General features: G+C 40.7%; 1 protein-coding gene across 1 annotated transcript in view; it reads right to left on the bottom strand.

The window, feature by feature from the left end:
* btbd3b (BTB (POZ) domain containing 3b) overlaps positions 1–18,515 on the bottom strand; it is a 40,563-nt gene extending 22,048 nt beyond the window's left edge. The window contains exons 1-2 of the mRNA XM_031800032.1: positions 17,421–18,515; positions 11,983–12,073 (exon numbers count right to left, since the gene is read on the bottom strand). Coding sequence (XP_031655892.1) covers positions 11,983–12,073; positions 17,421–17,761 — 432 coding nt within the window. The 5' untranslated portion in view covers positions 17,762–18,515. The remainder of the gene's footprint in view (positions 1–11,982; positions 12,074–17,420) is intronic.
* Positions 18,516–18,735: the final 220 nt, after the last annotated feature.

Here is an 18,735-nt window from a genome sequence, read left to right as displayed (position 1 = left end):
TGACCCAGTGTTTACAGTAATATGACCCAGTATCTACAGTAATATGACCCAGTGTTTACAGTAATATGACCCAGTGTCTACAGTAATATGACCCAGTGTTTACAGTAATATGACCCAGTGTTTACAGTAATATGACCCAGTGTCTACAGTATTATGACCCAGTGTTTACAGTAATATGACCCAGTGTTTACAGTAATATGACCCAGTGTCTACAGTAATATGACCCAGTGTCTACAGTAATATGTCCCAGTGTCTACAGCAATATGACCCAGTGTTTACAGTAATATGACCCAGTGTCTACAGTAATATGACCCAGTGTCTACAGTAATATGTCCCAGTGTCTACAGTAATATGACCCAGTGTTTACAGTAATATGGCGCAGTGTTTACAGTAATATGACCCAGTGTCTACAGTAAAAATAAAAAATAAACACCACTTTGAGTAAGATCTTATTTTGATAAAAGTGGACATCTATCAGGGTTGGTCAAGCTGGGATCGGTAGAGATGGTTATTATTGTTATGTTCTTTAGAGAGAGGCCAATTGAAATTCAGCTGGACACAGATTTCAGAGTACGGTATCGTACTATTGTAAATCATTAACGTTGCCAGTACAGTTACTGCTGCTCACCCCATCATAACTTGGTCAATGAAATCATAATGCATATCTGAACGCCTGCAAAATGGATATCAGACACACACACACACACACACACACACGTCATAAAGTCCTGCTCTACAGATCGTCATAATCGCATGCCGCATTTGCAGACTGTACTGGCTCTGAATCGTTTTGTAATGGTATCCTTTTCCCGATGTAGTGCACTACTTTCAACCAGGGCCTTACGGACTCCAATCAAAAGTAGTGCACTATGTAGGGTTATAGGAGGCTATTTGAGATGTAGACTCAGCCAATTATCCACAATGCCTTTCCATAACTGCATTCCATAAAATGAGCAAAGTGCATCCCTGCCAACCAATCACAGGCCAATATATTTCACCCTAAAATGAACAGAGCGATGACTCATGCTTGGCTCAGCTCTTGTATGTATTCTGGGAATGAATATGAGCAGAAGGCTGCAGAGTCAATTTTCAAAGCACAACCCTTAATTCAGGAGTCAATTGGTATACCGTATATCCTTCAAACTCAACTCCGGACATAAAAAAAAATATATATATATATAGTTCCCGTCTAATCAGGGACTTCTGCCTGGGACACCAGGTGTGTGCAATTCATTATCAGGTAAAACAGAAAACCTGCAGGCTGCAGACCTCATAGGGTAGGAGGTGAATATATATATACAGTGCCTTGCGAAAGTATTCGGCCCCCTTGAACTTTGCGACCTTTTGCCACATTTCAGGCTTCAAACATAAAGATATAAAACTGTATTTTTTTGTGAAGAATCAACAACAAGAGGGACACAATCATGAAGTGGAACGACATTTATTGGATATTTCAAACTTTTTTAACAAATCATAAACTGAAAAATTGGGAGTGCAGAATTATTCAGCCCCCTAAAATTAATACTTTGTAGCGACACCTTTTGCTGCGATTACAGCTGTAAGTCGCTTGGGGTATGTCTCTATCAGTTTTGCACATCGAGAGACTGAAATATTTTCCCATTCCTCCATGCAAAACAGCTCGAGCTCAGTGAGGTTGGATGGAGAGCATTTGTGAACAGTTTTCAGTTCTTTCCACAGATTCTCGATTGGATTCAGGTCTGGACTTTGACTTGGCCATTCTAACACCTGGATATGTTTATTTTTGAACCATTCCATTGTAGATTTTGCTTTATGTTTTGGATCATTGTCTTGTTGGAAGACAAATCTCCGTCCCAGTCTCAGGTCTTTTGCAGACTCCATCAGGTTTTCTTCCAGAATGGTCCTGTATTTGGCTCCATCCATCTTCCCATCAATTTGAACCATCTTCCCTGTCCCTGCTGAAGAAAAGCAGGCCCAAACCATGATGCTGCCACCACCATGTTTGACAGTGGGGATGGTGTGTTCAGGGTGATGAGCTGTGTTGCTTTTACGCCAAGCATAACGTTTTGCATTGTTGCCAAAAAGTTGACATTTTGGTTTCATCTGACCAGAGCACCTTCTTCCACATGTTTGGTGTGTCTCCCAGGTGGCTTGTGGCAAGCTTTAAACGACACTTTTTATGGATATCTTTAAGAAATGGCTTTCTTCTTGCCACTCTTCCATAAAGGCCAGATTTGTGCTATATACGACTGATTGTTGTCCTATGGACAGAGTCTCCCACCTCAGCTGTAGATCTCTGCAATTCATCCAGAGTGATCATGGGCCTCTTGGCTGCATCTCTGATCAGTCTTCTCCTTGTATGAGCTGAAAGTTTAGAGGGACGGCCAGGTCTTGGTAGATTTGCAGTGGTCTGATACTCCTTCCATTTCAATATTATTGCTTGCACAGTGCTCTTTGGGATGTTTAAAGCTTGGGAAATCTTTTTGTATCCAAATCCGGCTTTAAACTTCTTCACAACAGTATCTCGGACCTGCCTGGTGTGTTCCTTGTTCTTCATGATGCTCTCTGCGCTTTTAACGGACCTCTGAGTCTATCACAGTGCAGGTGCATTTATACGGAGACTTGATTACACACCGGTGGATTGTATTTATCATCATTAGTCATTTAGGTCAACATTGGATCATTCAGAGATCCTCACTGAACTTCTGGAGAGAGTTTGCTGCAATGAAAGTAAAGGGGCTGAATAATTTTGCACGCCCAATTTTTCAGTTTTTGATTTGTTAAAAAAGTTTGAAATATCCAATAAATGTCGTTCCACTTCATGATTGTGTCCCACTTGTTGTTGATTCTTCACAAAAAAATACAGTTTTATATCTTTATGTTTGAAGCCTGAATTGTGGCAAAAGGTCGCAAAGTTCAAGGGGGCCGAATACTTTCGCAAGGCACTGTATATATATATATATATATATATATATTTATTTAACCTTTATTTAACCAGGCAAGTCAGGTTAATTAAGAACAAATTCCCTATTTACAATGACGGCCTACCCGGGGCCAAACCCAGACGACGCTGGGGCCAATTGTGCGCCGCCCTGTGGGCTCCCGATCACGGCCGGTTGTGATGCAGCCTGGAATACCTCTGCACTAGATCATAAGTCATATGTACATTGAACAGCTAGTAAATATTGCAGCCCATTGCCACCCACACCGACTCTATGGGTCTTTTTCCCTGACCCCCATGAAGCCTAGTTTCTGGACTAACAAACCACCCAATTAGCACATTTGGTTCCTTGGAATTTGTGGGAACGTACGTTTTCAATTTCCCATTGGTTTCCCGTTGGTTCTGGGAACAAAGCCATACGTTTCCTGACTGGTAAAACTGAGCTTTTTTGTTTTTAAACATGCTGAGAACGGAACTAGAAAGGTTGCATGTTCTGGGAACAAAACCATACGTTTCCTGACTGGTAAAACTGAGCTTTTTTGTTTTTAAACATGCTGAGAACGGAACTAGAAAGGTTGCATGTTCTGGGAACAAAACCATACGTTTCCTGACTGGTAAAACTGAGCTTTTTTGTTTTTAAACATGCTGAGAACGGAACTAGAAAGGTTGCATGTTCTGGGAACAAAACCATACGTTTCCTGACTGGTAAAACTGAGCTTTTTTGTTTTTAAACATGCTGAGAACGGAACTAGAAAGGTTGCATGTTCTGGGAACAAAACCATACGTTTCCTGACTGGTAAAACTGAGCTTTTTTGTTTTTAAACATGCTGAGAACGGAACTAGAAAGGTTGCATGTTCTGGGAACAAAGCCATACGTTTCCTGACTGGTAAAACTGAGCTTTTTTGTTTTTAAACATGCTGAGAACGGAACTAGAAAGGTTGCATGTTCTGGGAACAAAACCATACGTTTCCTGACTGGTAAAACTGAGCTTTTTTGTTTTTAAACATGCTGAGAACGGAACTAGAAAGGTTGCATGTTCTGGGAACAAAACCATACGTTTCCTGACTGGTAAAACTGAGCTTTTTTGTTTTTAAACATGCTGAGAACGGAACTAGAAAGGTTGCATGTTCTGGGAACAAAACCATACGTTTCCTGACTGGTAAAACTGAGCTTTTTTGTTTTTAAACATGCTGAGAACGGAACTAGAAAGGTTGCATGTTCTGGGAACAAAGCCATACGTTTCCTGACTGGTAAAACGGAGCTTTTTTGTTTTTAAACATGCTGAGAACGGAACTAGAAAGGTTGCATGTTCTGGGAACAAAGCCATACGTTTCCTGACTGGTAAAACGGAGCTTTTTTGTTTTTAAACATGCTGAGAACGGAACTAGAAAGGTTGCATGTTCTGGGAACATTTTTTGGTTGCAGAGATGTTTTAAGATTATTTTACTATGGTTCCCGGGAAATTTTATGAACGTTTCCAGAACGTAAATTCTAGGTTATTATTTGAAGGTTGTGTTAACGTTCTGATAACATGTTTTCAATACGACTGTAACAGTGCAACCTAGGGTTAACTGTTTTGAACTCCAAGCACAATTAAGACTCATGGGAATTAAATTTGCTTAGGCATTACTCTTGTAAACACATGTATTTGTAAGGTGGCGCGGCATCAGTGAGATCCAAACCTATGATCTTTTGTTCTCTATCCATGGATTTAGTCCACTGCACCACCAGGATGGAGATAGAATGCTATGTTGTTGTTTTTTAACTCATATGAAGCTGTTCATTTTTTGTCTATTCAAACAGACCCCATTTCAAAGGAAACAAGGACTCATTAAGATCAGCTGTGGACAATTAGTGGGTTACGGCCAACACACCTGAACACACTTAATTAACAAGATAAGAGGATAGAGAGAGAGTTTGTTGTAACGCTGAGAACGGAATGTACGTGTTTTAAAATGAACATTCTTAGAATGTTCTTTGAACGTTCACTAGTTGTCTTGTGGTTTTATATGGAACGTTTTCTTAACGTTCTGAGAACAGTGATGATAATGTTCTTAAATAGAACCATGAGGAAACATGCAGAAAAAAAAACGTTACGCTCAAGTACTAAAATTCCAACAGAAGAACGTTGTTTCTTAACGTTCTCTGAACATTCTGAGAACATGGCTTTAAATAGAATCATGAGGAAACCTCCCTAAAATGTGATGCTGCATTTCCACCTAAGAAACACATGGTTCTCAGAACGTTATGTGCTAGCTGGGTATACACATTTGATCAATCTCCGTTGATAATGTTTTTGATTCCAGCACTATAGGCGTAATATGTGTCTCGGAAACTGGCCATGTGTGTAGATTCTCCATTGAGCGTCCTTTAAACCCAGCACCAGGTATAATCTGGGTCAGGGAAAAATGGCCTTATGTGTTTTAGCAGAGTATGTTGTCGCTAGCTAGTCATATGTGATGATAATGTTCTGTTCATGGGTGAAGCATAGGTCCATGAAAATGTTATGAATCGGGGGGGGGGGGGGGGGGGGGGGTGAGCAATAATTAATGCAAACATCTGGTAAACACAATGATGTCAGGCAGAGAAGGTCGGGGTAAAACAGCACGTAGAAATATTATTCCTAGAACGGTAATAGCCCTTCAGTATAGTCATGACCTTTCTATTTAATCTATTTCTATGATCCGCAGAAAATCACAGAGATCCTTTTATATGTAAATCTATGCTCACAGGGCCGGACTACCGTACTTGGGTCCCTGGGGGAGACAGCAATATATGTCACGATGTCCTAAAATAATCAAACACAGTGTGGTCCCAGATCTGTCTGAGTAGCTATACACTAATGCACATAAATGGAAGGTAATTCCCTTTCTATGCACTTTTCTCTCTATGCGTATTCTGACCTTGAACTTAAGCAGGAGAATAGTATGTTATTCATCCACTATTTGTAGGCGCTAGAGATCAAAGATAAGAAGGTGTGGTGGAGGTGTGTCTACAGACATGTCGTATTCCAGTCTATCCATCCTCCTCCTCCTCCTCCTACACCTCCTCCTCCACTACACTCTCTTCATCTCTCCATCCTCCTCCTCCACCTTCTCCACCACTACACTCTCTTCATCTCTCCATCCTCCTCCTCCACCTCCTCCTCCACTACACTCTCTTCATCTCTCCATCCTCCTCCTCCACCTCCTCCTCCACTACACTCTCTTCATCTCTCCATCCTCCTCCTCCACCTCCTCCACCACTACACTCTCTTCATCTCTCCATCCTCCTCCTCCTACACCTCCTCCTCCACTACACTCTCTTCATCTCTCCATCCTCCTCCTCCACCTTCTCCACCACTACACTCTCTTCATCTCTCCATCCTCCTCCTCCACCTCCTCCTCCACTACACTCTCTTCATCTCTCCATCTTCCTCCTCCACCTCCTCCTCCACCTCCTCCACCTCCTCCTCCACCTCCTCCTCCACTACACTCTCTTCATCTCTCCATCCACCTCCTCCACCTCCTCCTCCACTACACTCTCTTCATCTCTCCATCCTCCTCCTCCTCCTCCACCTCCTCCACCACTATACTCACTCCCTTCATCTCGCCACCCTCCTCCTCCACCTCCACCTTCACTTTGGGGCGGCAGGGTAGCCTAGTGGTTAGAGCTTTGGACTAGTAACTGAAAAGTTTCATGTTCAAATCCCTGAGCTGACAAGGTACAAATCTGTCGTTCTGCCCCTGAACAGGCAGTTAACCCACTGTTCCTAGGCCGTCTTTGAAAATAAGAATTTGTTCTTAACTGACTTTCCTAGTTTTATAAAGGTACAATTATTAAATGTTTTAAAACTACACTCCCTCCCTTCATCTCTCCATCCTCTTCCTCCACCTCCACCTTCACTACACTCCCTCCCTTCATCTCTCCACTCCCTCTCTCCATCTCTCCTCCTCTTCCTCTTCCTCCTCCTCCTTCACTCAACTGTCTGTCTCAGTCTCTCCATCCTTCCCCTCCTTCTCCTCCTCCACTCCCTCTCTCCATCTTTCCTCCTCTTCCTCTTCCTCCTCCTCCTTCACTCAACTGTCTGTCTCAGTCTCTCCGTCCTTCTCCTCCTCCTCCACTCCACTCCCTCTCTCCATCTTTCCTCCTCTTCCTCCTTATCCTCCTTCACTCAACTGTCTGTCTCAGTCTCTCCATCCTCCCCCTCCCCCTCATCCTCCTCCTTATCCTTGACTCCTGTCTCCCTCCCTTCATCCTTTAGCCTCATGTAGTTAAATAATTGAGTGGCGTCTGAAAGACACATGGCGAAGGAAGTGAAAGAGGAACACAAAGGATTCCTCCTTCTAAACCTACAGTGTTGTCTGCTATGAAGCGAGGAAGCAGAGTCTATGTGATGATAGTAACGGTACCGATACTGACAGATGATGATGTAATGATACTAACAGTAATGATACTAACAGTAATGATATTAGGGTAGCCTAGTGGTTAGAGTGTTGGACTAGTAACCGGAAGGTTGCAAGTTCAAACCCCCGAGCTGACAAGGTACTAATCTGTCGTTCTGCCCTTGAACAGGCAGTTAACCCACTGTTCCTAGTAATGATACTAACACTCTCCCAGGACCTAGGATCAAGAGAGACGCTCAAGTGTTTTAGTAATATATCTCTTGACACAATGATGAAAATAATCATGGCCTCTAAACCTTCAAGCTGCATACTGGACCCTATTCCAACTAAACTACTGAAAGAGCTGCTTCCTGTGCTTGGCCCTCCTATGTTGAACATAATAAACGGCTCTCTATCCACCGGATGTGTACCAAACTCACTAAAAGTGGCAGTAATAAAGCCTCTCTTGAAAAAGCCAAACCTTGATCCAGAAAATATAAAAAACTATCGAATCTTCCATTCCTCTCAATTTTTTTTGAAAAGGCTGTTGCGCAGCAACTTACTGCCTTCCTGAATGGTTTGTCCTCTGACAAAATCAACTGTAAATTTCGGTGTTCCTCAAGGTTCCGTTTTAGGACCACTATTGTTTTCACTATATATTTTACCTCTTGGGGATGTTATTCGAAAACATAATGTTAACTTTCACTGCTATGCGGATGACACACAGCTGTACATTTCAATGAAACATGGTGAAGCCCCAAAATTGCCCTTGCTAGAAGCATGTGTTTCAGACATAAGGAAGTGGATGGCTGCAAACTTTCTACTTTTAAACTCGGACAAAACAGAGATGCTTGTTCTAGGTCCCAAGAAACAAAGAGATCTTCTGTTGAATCTGACAATTAATCTTAATGGTTGTACAGTCGTCTCAAATAAAACTGTGAAGGACCTCGGCGTTACTCTGGACCCTGATCTCTCTTTTGACGAACATATCAAGACCATTTCAAGGACAGCTTTTTTCCATCTACGTAACATTGCAAAAATCAGAAACTTTCTGTCCAAAAATTATGCATAAAAATTAATCCATGCTTTTGTCACTTCTAGGTTAGACTACTGCAATGCTCTACTTTCCGGCTACCCGGATAAAGCACTAAATAAACTTCAGTTGGTGCTAAATACGGCTGCTAGAATCCTGACTAGAACCAAAAAATGTGATCATATTACTCCGGTGCTAGCCTCTCTACACTGGCTTCCTGTCAAAGCAAGGGCTGATTTCAAGGTTTTACTGCTAACCTACAAAGCATTACATGGACTTGCTCCTACCTATCTCTCTGATTTGGTCCTGCCGTACATACCTACACGTACGCTACGGTCACAAGACGCAGGCCTCCTAATTGTCCCTAGAATTTCTAAGCAAACAGCTGGAGGCAGGGCTTTCTCCTACAGAGCTCCATTTTTATGGAACGGTCTGCTTCCCCATGTCAGAGACGCAAACTCGGTCTCAACCTTTAAGTCTTTACTGAAGACTCATCTCTTCAGTGGGTCATATGATTGAGTGTAGTCTGGCCCAGGAGTGGGAAGGTGAATGGAAAGGCTCTGGAGCAACGAACCGCCCTTGCTGTCTCTGCCTGGCCGGTTCCCCTCTTTCCACTGGGATTCTCTGCCTCTAACCCTATTACAGGGGCTGAGTCACTGGCTTACTGGGGCTCTCTCATGCCGTCCCTGGAAGGGGTGCGTCACCTGAGTGGGTTGATTCACTGATGTGGTCATCCTGTCTGAGTTGGCGCCCCCCCTTGGGTTGTGCCATGGCGGAGATCTTTGTGGGCTATACTCGGCCCTGTCTCAGGATGGTAAGTTGGTGGTTGAAGATATCCCTCTAGTGGTGTGGGGGCTATGCTTTGGCAAAGTGGGTGGGGTTATATCCTTCCTGTTTGGCCCTGTCTGGGGGTGTCCTCGGATGGGGCCACAGTGTCTCCTGACCCCTCCTGTCTCAGCCTCCAGTATTTATGCTGCAGTAGTTTATGTGTCGGGGGGCTAGGGTCAGTTTGTTATATCTGGAGTACTTCTCCTGTCCTATTCGGTGTCCTGTGTGAATCTAAGTGTGCGTTCTCTAATTCTCTCCTTCTCTCTTTCTTTCTCTCGCTCGGAGGACCTGAGCCCTAGGACCATGCCCCAGGATTACCTGACATGATGACTCCTTGCTGTCCCCAGTCCACCTGGCCGTGCTGCTGCTCCAGTTTCAACTGTTCTGCCTTCTTATTATTCGAACATGCTGTTCATTTATGAACATTTGAACATCTTGGCCATGTTCTGTTATAATCTCCACCCGGCACAGCCAGAAGAGGACTGGCCACCCCACATAGCCTGGTTCCTCTCTAGGTTTATAATCTGACAGTAATGATACTAACAGTAATGATATTAATGATACTAACAGTAATGATACTAACAGTAATGATATTAATGAAACTAACAGTAATGATACTAATAGTAATGATACTAACAGTAATGATACTATCAGTAATGATATTAATGATACTAACAGTAATGATATTAACACTAATGATACTAACAGTAATGATACTAACAGTAATGATATTAATGATACTAACAGTAATGATACTAACAGTAATGATATTAATGATACTAACAGTAATGATATTAATGATACTAACAGTAATGATACTAACACTAATGATACTAACAGTAATGATACTAACAGTAATGATATTAATGAAACTAACAGTAATGATACTAACAGTAATGATATTAATGATACTAACAGTAATGATACTTACAGTAGTTATATTAATGATACTAACAGTAATGATACTAACACTAATGATATTAACAGTAATGATATTAATGATACCAACAGTAATGATATTAATGATACTAACAGTAATGATACTAACAGTAATGATATTAATGATACTAACAGTAATGATACTAACAGTAATGATATTAATGATACTAACAGTAATGATACTTACAGTAGTTATATTAATGATACTAACAGTAATGATATCAATGATACTAACAGTAATGATACTAACACTAATGATATTAACAATAATGATATGAATGATACTAACAGTAATGATACTAACAGTAATGATATTAATGATACTAAAAGTAATGATATCAATGATAGTAACAGTAATGATACTAACCCTAGTGATATTAACAGTAATGGTATGAATGATACTAACAGTAATGATACTAACAGTAATGATACTAACAGTAATGATATTAATGATACTAACAGTAATGATATTAATGATACTAACAGTAATGATACTAACACTAATGATATTAACAGTAATGATATTAATGATACTAACAGTAATGATATTAATGATACTAACAGTAATGATACTAACACTAATGATACTAACAGAAATGATACTAACAGTAATGATACTAACAGTAATGATACTAACAGTAATGATACCAACACTAATGATACTAACAGTAATGATACTAACACTAATGATACTAACATTAATGATACTAACAGAAATGATATTAAAGATACTAACAGTGATGATATTAATGATACTAACAGTAATGATACTAACAGTAATGATACTAACAGTAATGATACTAACAGTTATGATATTAATGATACTAACAGTTATGATATTAATGATACTAACAGTTATGATATTAATGATACTGACAGTAATGATACTAACACTAATGGTACTAACAGTAATGATAGTAACAGTAATGATACTAACACTAATGATACTAACAGTAAGGATATTAATGATACTAACAGTAATGATACTAACAGTAATGATATTAATGATACTAACAGTAATGATACTAACAGTAATGATACTAACAGTAATGCTATTAATGATACTAACAGTAATGATACTAACACTAATGATACTAATGATACTAACAGTAATGATACCAACAGTAATGATACTAACAGTAATGATACTAATGATACTAAGAGTAATGATACTAACAGTAATGATACTAACACTAATGATACTAACAGTAATGATAGTAACAGTAATGATACTAATGATACTAACAGTAATGATACTAACAGTAATGAAACTAACACTAATGATACTAACACTAATGATACTAACAGTATTGATACTAACACTAATGATACTAACAGTAATGATACTAACAGTAATGATACTAACACTAATGATACTAACAGTAATGATACTAACAGTAATGATATTAATGATACTAACAGTAATGATACTAACAGTAATGATACTAACACGGATGATACTAACACTAATGATACTGACAGTAATGATACTAACACTAATGATACTAACAGTAATGATACTAACAGTAATGATATTAATGATACTAACAGTAATGATACTAACAGTAATGATACTAACAGTAATGATACTAACACTAATGATACTAACAGTAATGATACTAACACTAATGATACTAACACTAATGATACTAACAGTAATGATACTAACAGTAATGATACTAACACTAATGATACTAACACTAACGATACTAACAGTAATCATACTAACTGTAATGATACTAACACTAATGATACTAACACTAATGATACTAACAGTAATGATACTAACAGTAAGGATACTGACACTAATGAAATTAACAGTAATGATACTAACACTAATGATACTAACAGTAAGGATACTGACAGTAATGATACTAAGGATACTGGCGGCCCTTACCCTGTGTCCTGGTAGTCTCTGCGTCCCTCCTGTTTGTCCAACCACAAAGTGAGCGTCGGCCATCAACTCATTGTTGAACATCACAGAGTTCCTGAGAAACAGATCAGAGAATGATTGAAGGACTTCATTGGGCAGAGTAGTAATCTGTTCGGTATTTTATGTCAACCCCTAATATATTACTGGTCGACAGAGAGAAAGGTTGTGTCAGGGGGATCTTTGACCGTACTGTCACTGTTTTGATCGAATCTGTCACATAGAGTACTATCTAGATTGAGAGAGAGATGGAAAGAGAAAGGGGGGAGAGAGAGAGAGAGAGAGAGAGAGAGAGAGAGATCTCAAGAGAGGGATTGACAAGGACAATTAAAAATGGAATTAAATAAATCAAGGAGAATCAATATGAAAAAGGTAACTCCTACTACTACACGGATTTATAGCCACAGGCAATCACATTCAATCTCACACAATTTAATTTCAGAAACTGAATTGACTACATGGCCTCTACTTTGTTCTGTTGCTCAGGAGAAAACAGAAGAACTCTGGATGCAGCTGTTAAATGGTCTACTAGCTTTTGGCAAGAATTCAATACTCGGTTAATTACAACTCTTTAGCTTACAGAGATGGGAATCATTCCTCACATTAACACCCCTTAATGCAGAATTCAGCACATTGGAAAGAATATAACAAATGTCATTACCCGATTGTTAACTTGAGTGTATCAGAGTATGATCGCTGATCCAAGATCAGTTTGCCTTTTAAATCATAATGAATAAGAGAGCGGATCTGATACTAGATCACCTACTCTGAGACTCTTTATGACCTGATCCTAGATCACCACTCCTACTGAGACTCTTTATGACCTGATCCTAGATCACCACCACTGAGACTCTTTATGACCTGATCCTAGATCAGTTACTCTGAGACGCTTTATGACCTGATCCTAGATCACCTACTCTGAGACTCTTTATGACCTGATCCTAGATCAGCTACTCTGAGACACTTTATGACCTGATACTAGATCACCTACTCTGAGACTCTTTATGACCTGATCCTAGATCAGCACTCCTACTGAGACTCTTTATGACCTGATCCTAGATCACCACTTCTACTGAGACTATGACCTGATCCTAGATCACCATTCCTACTGAGACGCTTTATGACCTGATCCTAGATCACCTACTCTGAGACTCTTTATGACCTGATCCTAGATCAGCTACTCTGAGACACTTTATGACCTGATACTAGATCACCTACTCTGAGATTCTTTATGACCTGATCCTAGATCACCACTCCTACTCTGATACTGACCCTGGTCCTCACCGTCCATATACAATAGTGGTGTTCGTTGTGATCTACAGGTTAAACTAATCCTATATCTGCACTCCTACTAAAAGGGTTTCTGGAAAACCAGGGAGTTTGGGGAACGTTACTGTAATGTTTTACCCCTACTCAATACCCTGATAACCTGCTCTGTGTCCTGGCTCTAGAGGAGAGTTCCCAGGCTGGTTCAGGCTCTAGAGGAGAATAAACAGGCTGGTCCTGGCTCTAGAGGAGAGTACCCAGGATGGTCCGGGCTCTAGAGGAGAGTACCCAGGATGGTCCGGGCTCTAGAGGAGAGTTCCCAGGGTGGTCCAGGCTCTAGAGGAGAGTACCCAGGCTGGTCCAAGCTCTAGAGGAGAATAAACAGGCTGGTCCTGGCTCTAGAGGAGAGTACCCAGGATGGTCCGGGCTCTAGAGGAGAGTTCCCAGGCTGGTCCAGGCTCTAGAGGAGAGTACCCAGGCTGGTCCAGGCTCCAGAGCAGAGTACCCAGGCTGGTCCGGGCTCTAGAGGAGAGTACCCAGGCTGGTCCTGGCTCTAGAGGAGAGTACCCAGGCTGGTCCTGGCTCCAGAGGAGAATATCCTGCTCTGTGTCCTGGCTCTAGAGGAGAGTACCCAGGGTGGTCCAGGCTCTAGAGGAGAGTACCCAGGCTGGTCCAGGCTCTAGAGGAGAGTACCCAGGCTGGTCCTGGCTCTAGAGGAGAGTACCCAGGCTGGTCCAGGCTCTAGAGGAGAGTACCCAGGTTGGTCCTGGATCTATAGTAGAATAACCAGGCTGGTCCTGGCTCTAGAGGAGAGTACCCAGGCTGGTCCAGGCTCTAGAGGAGAGTACCCAGGCTGGTCCTGGATCTATAGTAGATGCTCGGTGCTCAGGCCAAGTTACAATATGATTGCCTGTGCGTGGGTCTACAAGATGATGATTCCTGTTCAGCCTGTGGTACACAGTTACTGTACCTATCTCACTCATATAGTAGTGTACAAACCTGTTCTGGGTTGAGAGCCCCCAAACTGAGCTCTGGACCTTGAAGTCAGATCCATTATATTTTTCATTCTTCCTCTCATATAAGGGACTGATTAAGACCACCACTACAACAGACTTCGTGGGGTAAGATATGAATACACCTGCTCTACCAAGTGCTGAGGTTACATTACGGTATGATTCCCTGGTCTGTGTTCTAGAAGATGCTGAGGTTACATTACAGTATTATTCCCTGGTCTGTGTTCTAGAATATGCTGAGGTAACATTACAGTTTGATTCCCTGGTCTGTGTTCTAGAAGATGTTGAGGTTACATTACAGTATGATTCCCTGGTCTGTGTTCTAGAACATATTGAGATTCTGTTACAGTATGATTCCCTGGTCTGTGTTCTAGAACATGTTGAGATTCTGTTACAGTATGATTCCCTGGTCTGTGTTCTAGAACATGTTGAGATTCTGTTATAGTATGATTCTCTGGTCTCTGTTCTAGAAGATGTTGAGGTTACATTACAGTATGATTCCCTGGTCTCTGCTCACTGTCCAGCCTGGGACCTGACCCAGAACAGCAAAGTGTAAATATCCAAAAGGAGCTAGTGAACATGAGTAAGTTAGTGTCACCTACTTCTGTAGCATATGAGTTAGTTAGTTAGTTAGTGTCACCTACTCTCCTAGTATATGAGTTAGTTAGTGTCACCTACCTGTCTAGTATATTAGTTAGTTAGTTAGTGTCACCTACCTGTCTAGTATATGAGTTAGTTAGTTAGTGTCACCTACCTCTCTAGAATAGGGGTTAGTTAGTTAGTTAGTTAGTTGGCGTCACCTACCTCTCTAGTATACGAGTTAGATAGTTAGTCACCTACCTCTAGAGTATATGAGTTAGTTAGTGTCACCAAGCTCTCTAGTACACACATTAGTTAGTGAGTTAATTAGTTACTTAGTGTCACCTGCCTCTCTTGTACATTAGTTAGTTAGTGTCACCAACCTCTCTAGTATATGAGTTAGTTAGTTAGTGTAACCTACCTCTCTAGTATGAGTTAGTTAGTTAGTGTCACCTACCTCTCTAATATATGAGTTAGTGTCACTTACCTCTCTAGTATATGAGTTAGATAGTTAATGTCACCTCCCTCTCTAATATATGAGTTAGTTAGTGTCAATTAGCTCTCTATTATAAGAGTTAGTTAGTGTCACATACCTCTCTAGCGTATGAGTTAGATAGTTAATGTAACCTACCTCTCTAGTATATTAGTTAGTTAGTGTGCCCTACCTCTCTAGTATATAAGTTAGTTAGTTAGTGTCACCTACCTCTCTAGTATATAAGTTAGTTAGTGTAACTTAACTCGCTAGCATATGGGTTTGTTATGGGTTAGTTAGTTAGTCTCACCTACCTAGTTAATTATTTAGTTAGTTAGGGTAACCTACCTCTCTAGTATACGACTTAGTTAGTGTCACCTAACTCTCCAGTAAATGAGTTAGTTAGTTAGTGTAACCTACCTCTCTAGTATATGAGTTAGTTAGTTAGTTAGTTACTGCCACCTACCTCTCTAGTATATGATTTAGTTAGTTAGTGTAACCTACCTCTATAGTATATGAGTTAGTTAGGTAGTTAGTTAGTGTCACCTACCTGTCTAGTATATGAGTTAGTTAGTTAGTTAGTGTCACCTACCTGTCTAGTATATGAGTTTGTTAGTTAGTTAGTGTCACCTACCTCTCTATAATAGGGGTTAGTTAGTAAGTTAGTTAATGTCACCTACCTCTCTAGTATATGGTATAGTTAGTTACTGTGTTCGTGTAACCTACCTCTCTAGTATATGAGTTTATTCGTTTGTGTCACCTACCTCTCTAGTTAATGATTTAGCTAGTTAGTGTCACCTACCTACTAGGTATATGGGTTAGTTAGTTAGTTCCAAAGTTAGTGCCACCTAACTCTCTAGTACATGAGGTAGTTATTTACTTAGTTAGTACATGCATTAGTTAGTTAGTTAGTGTCACCAACCTCTCTAGTATATGAGTTAGTTAGTTAGTGTCACCTATCTCTCTAGTTAATGACTTCGTTAGTTCGTGTTCCCAACTGTCTAGTGTATGAGTGTGCTAGTTAGTCAGTTAATTGTTCAGTTAGTTAGAAAGTTTGTTAGTTAGTGTTACCTACCTCTCTAGTATTAGAGTTAGTTAGTTAGTTAGTTCGTGTTACCTACCTCTCTGGTATATAAGTTAGTTAGTTAGTTAGTTAGTTAGTGTCACCTACCTATCTAGTGTATGAGTGTTCTAGTTAGTCAGTTAGTTGTTCAGTTAGGTAGAGAGTTTGTTAGTTAGTGTCACCTACCTCTCTAGTTAATGGGTTAGATATTCAGTTAGTTAGTTAGTTATTTAATTAGTTAGTTAGTTTTGTTCGCTAGTGTCACCTAAATCTCTAGTATTTGATTTAGTTAGTTAGCATCACCTACCTTTCTAGTATATGGTTTAGTTAGTTAGTGTGTTAGTGTAACCTACCTCTCTAGTATATGGATTAGTTAGTTAGTTAATTTCTTAGTTAGTTAGTTAGTTCGTGTAACTTACCTATCTACTATATTGGTTAGTTAGTTATTGTCACCTACCTCTCTAGTATATGAGTTAGATAGTTAATGTCACCTACTTCTCTGGTATATGAGTTAGTTAGTTATTGTCACCTACCTCTCTTGTGTATAAGTTAGTTAGTTAGTGTCACCTACTTCTCTGGTATATGAGTTAGATAGTTAGTATAAACGAATAAACTACCTCTCTAGTATATGCGTTATCTAGTTAGTGTCACCTACCTCTCTGGTATATGAGTTAGTTAGTTCATTAGTTTCACCTACCTCTTTAGTATATGAGTTAGTTAGCTAGTTAGTTAGTTAGTTAGTGTCACCTTCCTCTCTCATACATTAGGGTAGTTAGTTAGTTAGTGTCACCTATCTATCTAGTATATGAGTTAGTTAGTTATCTAGTTAGTGTCACCTACCACTATGGTATATGAGTTAGTTAGTTAGTTTTACCTACCTCTTTAGTATATGAGTTAGTTAGTTAGTTAGTTATTTAGTGTGACCTACCTCTCTAGTATATGAGTGAGTGAGTTAGTTAGTGTCACCAACCTCTCTTGTATATGAGTTAGTTAGTTAGTTAGTGTCACCTACCTCTCTCGTATAGTAGAGTACAGCCCCTGCCAGTTACAGTTCTGAATTGTATTGTTATTATTCAGGTTCTGTTGTTGGTACTCCTGCACTGTGGCCGACGACCCTCCACCCTGCTTCTTAGCACTGGGGAATATATCTGCTGCCATCTTCTTCTTCTTCTTCAGGGTAATGATCTCGTAGCACACCGGCGGCAGCTTGGACCCGGTACTACCCCCGGAAGCGCCACCGACGTTAACTGTCTTTTTGGAGCTCTTCGAACTCGCCGACTTGCTCTTAACTGACTCTGGGAGCATCAAGAGGAAGGTCAGACATTTCATTTTCCGGTCCTTGGCATCGACCATGAGTGTGTTGTTCTGCAGAGCAGTGGGAGAGTATGCAGAGAAAAGACATCAACTGGCAGAGTAGAAGTGGAAGAGGAGGACAGAGGTGCCGAGGAGGGGGAGAAGGAGGATGCTCAGACAGGACAGTGGTATCAGAGAGTTGTGCAGTAGCAGAAAAACAGCAGCAACAACGAGCAACGAGCTCAGTTCATCAGTCAGTGAAAAATAAATACTTGAGTAGGAAATCAGTCAGTAAGAATGTGTCAGACATTGAGAAATCCTCTCCTACTCCAAATGTGTCTTCAGTAGCAGAATGAGAGAGTAGTGCAGAGAAACCAGCTCAGAAACACCCCTGTACTCCTACTGTATGATTGACTCAGCTTTTAGGGAGCAAACAGTCCCAGTACGGGTTATCCTTCTCACGCCTTGACTTTTTTCTGAATATAGACAGAATCCGATGTTTTTTTCTGAAGAGAAACAGGAACAATCTGACAATCCAATGGATGATCCTAAGGGACGTTTCCTTTCACCTAGTTTTCCTTTTTAAGTTTGATCTTTGTGACAGACGATGTTTGTCCCAGATAACGTACCAATGATGTCCTTATTGAAATCACTCTTCGCCGCTCTCTCCTCCTCTCCTATGCTGTGCGCTGGTGTGACAGCCTAGAGATTTAGTGGAGATGCAGTGGTCCTGAGGCAGACAGCCTGTTCTTTTTCTCTTCCTCTCTCTCTCTCTCTCTCTCTCTCTCTCTCTCTCTCTCTCTCTCTCTCTCTCTCTCTCTCTCTCTCTCTGTCTCTGTCTCTCTTTCTCTGTCTCTCTCGCTCTCTCTCTCTATCTCTCTCTCTCTCTCTCTCTCTCTCTCTCTCTCTCTCTCTGTCTCTGTCTCTCTCTCTCTGTCTCTCTCTCTCTATCTCTCTCTCTCTGTCTCTCTCTCTCTCTCTCTCTCTCTCTCTCTCTCTGTCTCTCTCTCTCTCTGTCTCTCTCTCTCTCCGTT

This window comes from Oncorhynchus kisutch, linkage group LG20 (genome assembly GCF_002021735.2).
Source record: "Oncorhynchus kisutch isolate 150728-3 linkage group LG20, Okis_V2, whole genome shotgun sequence".
Classification (NCBI taxonomy): Eukaryota; Metazoa; Chordata; class Actinopteri; order Salmoniformes; family Salmonidae; genus Oncorhynchus; species Oncorhynchus kisutch.
The sequence above is the reverse complement of the archived record's forward strand: the minus strand, read 5'-3'. Positions and strand labels throughout refer to the sequence as shown.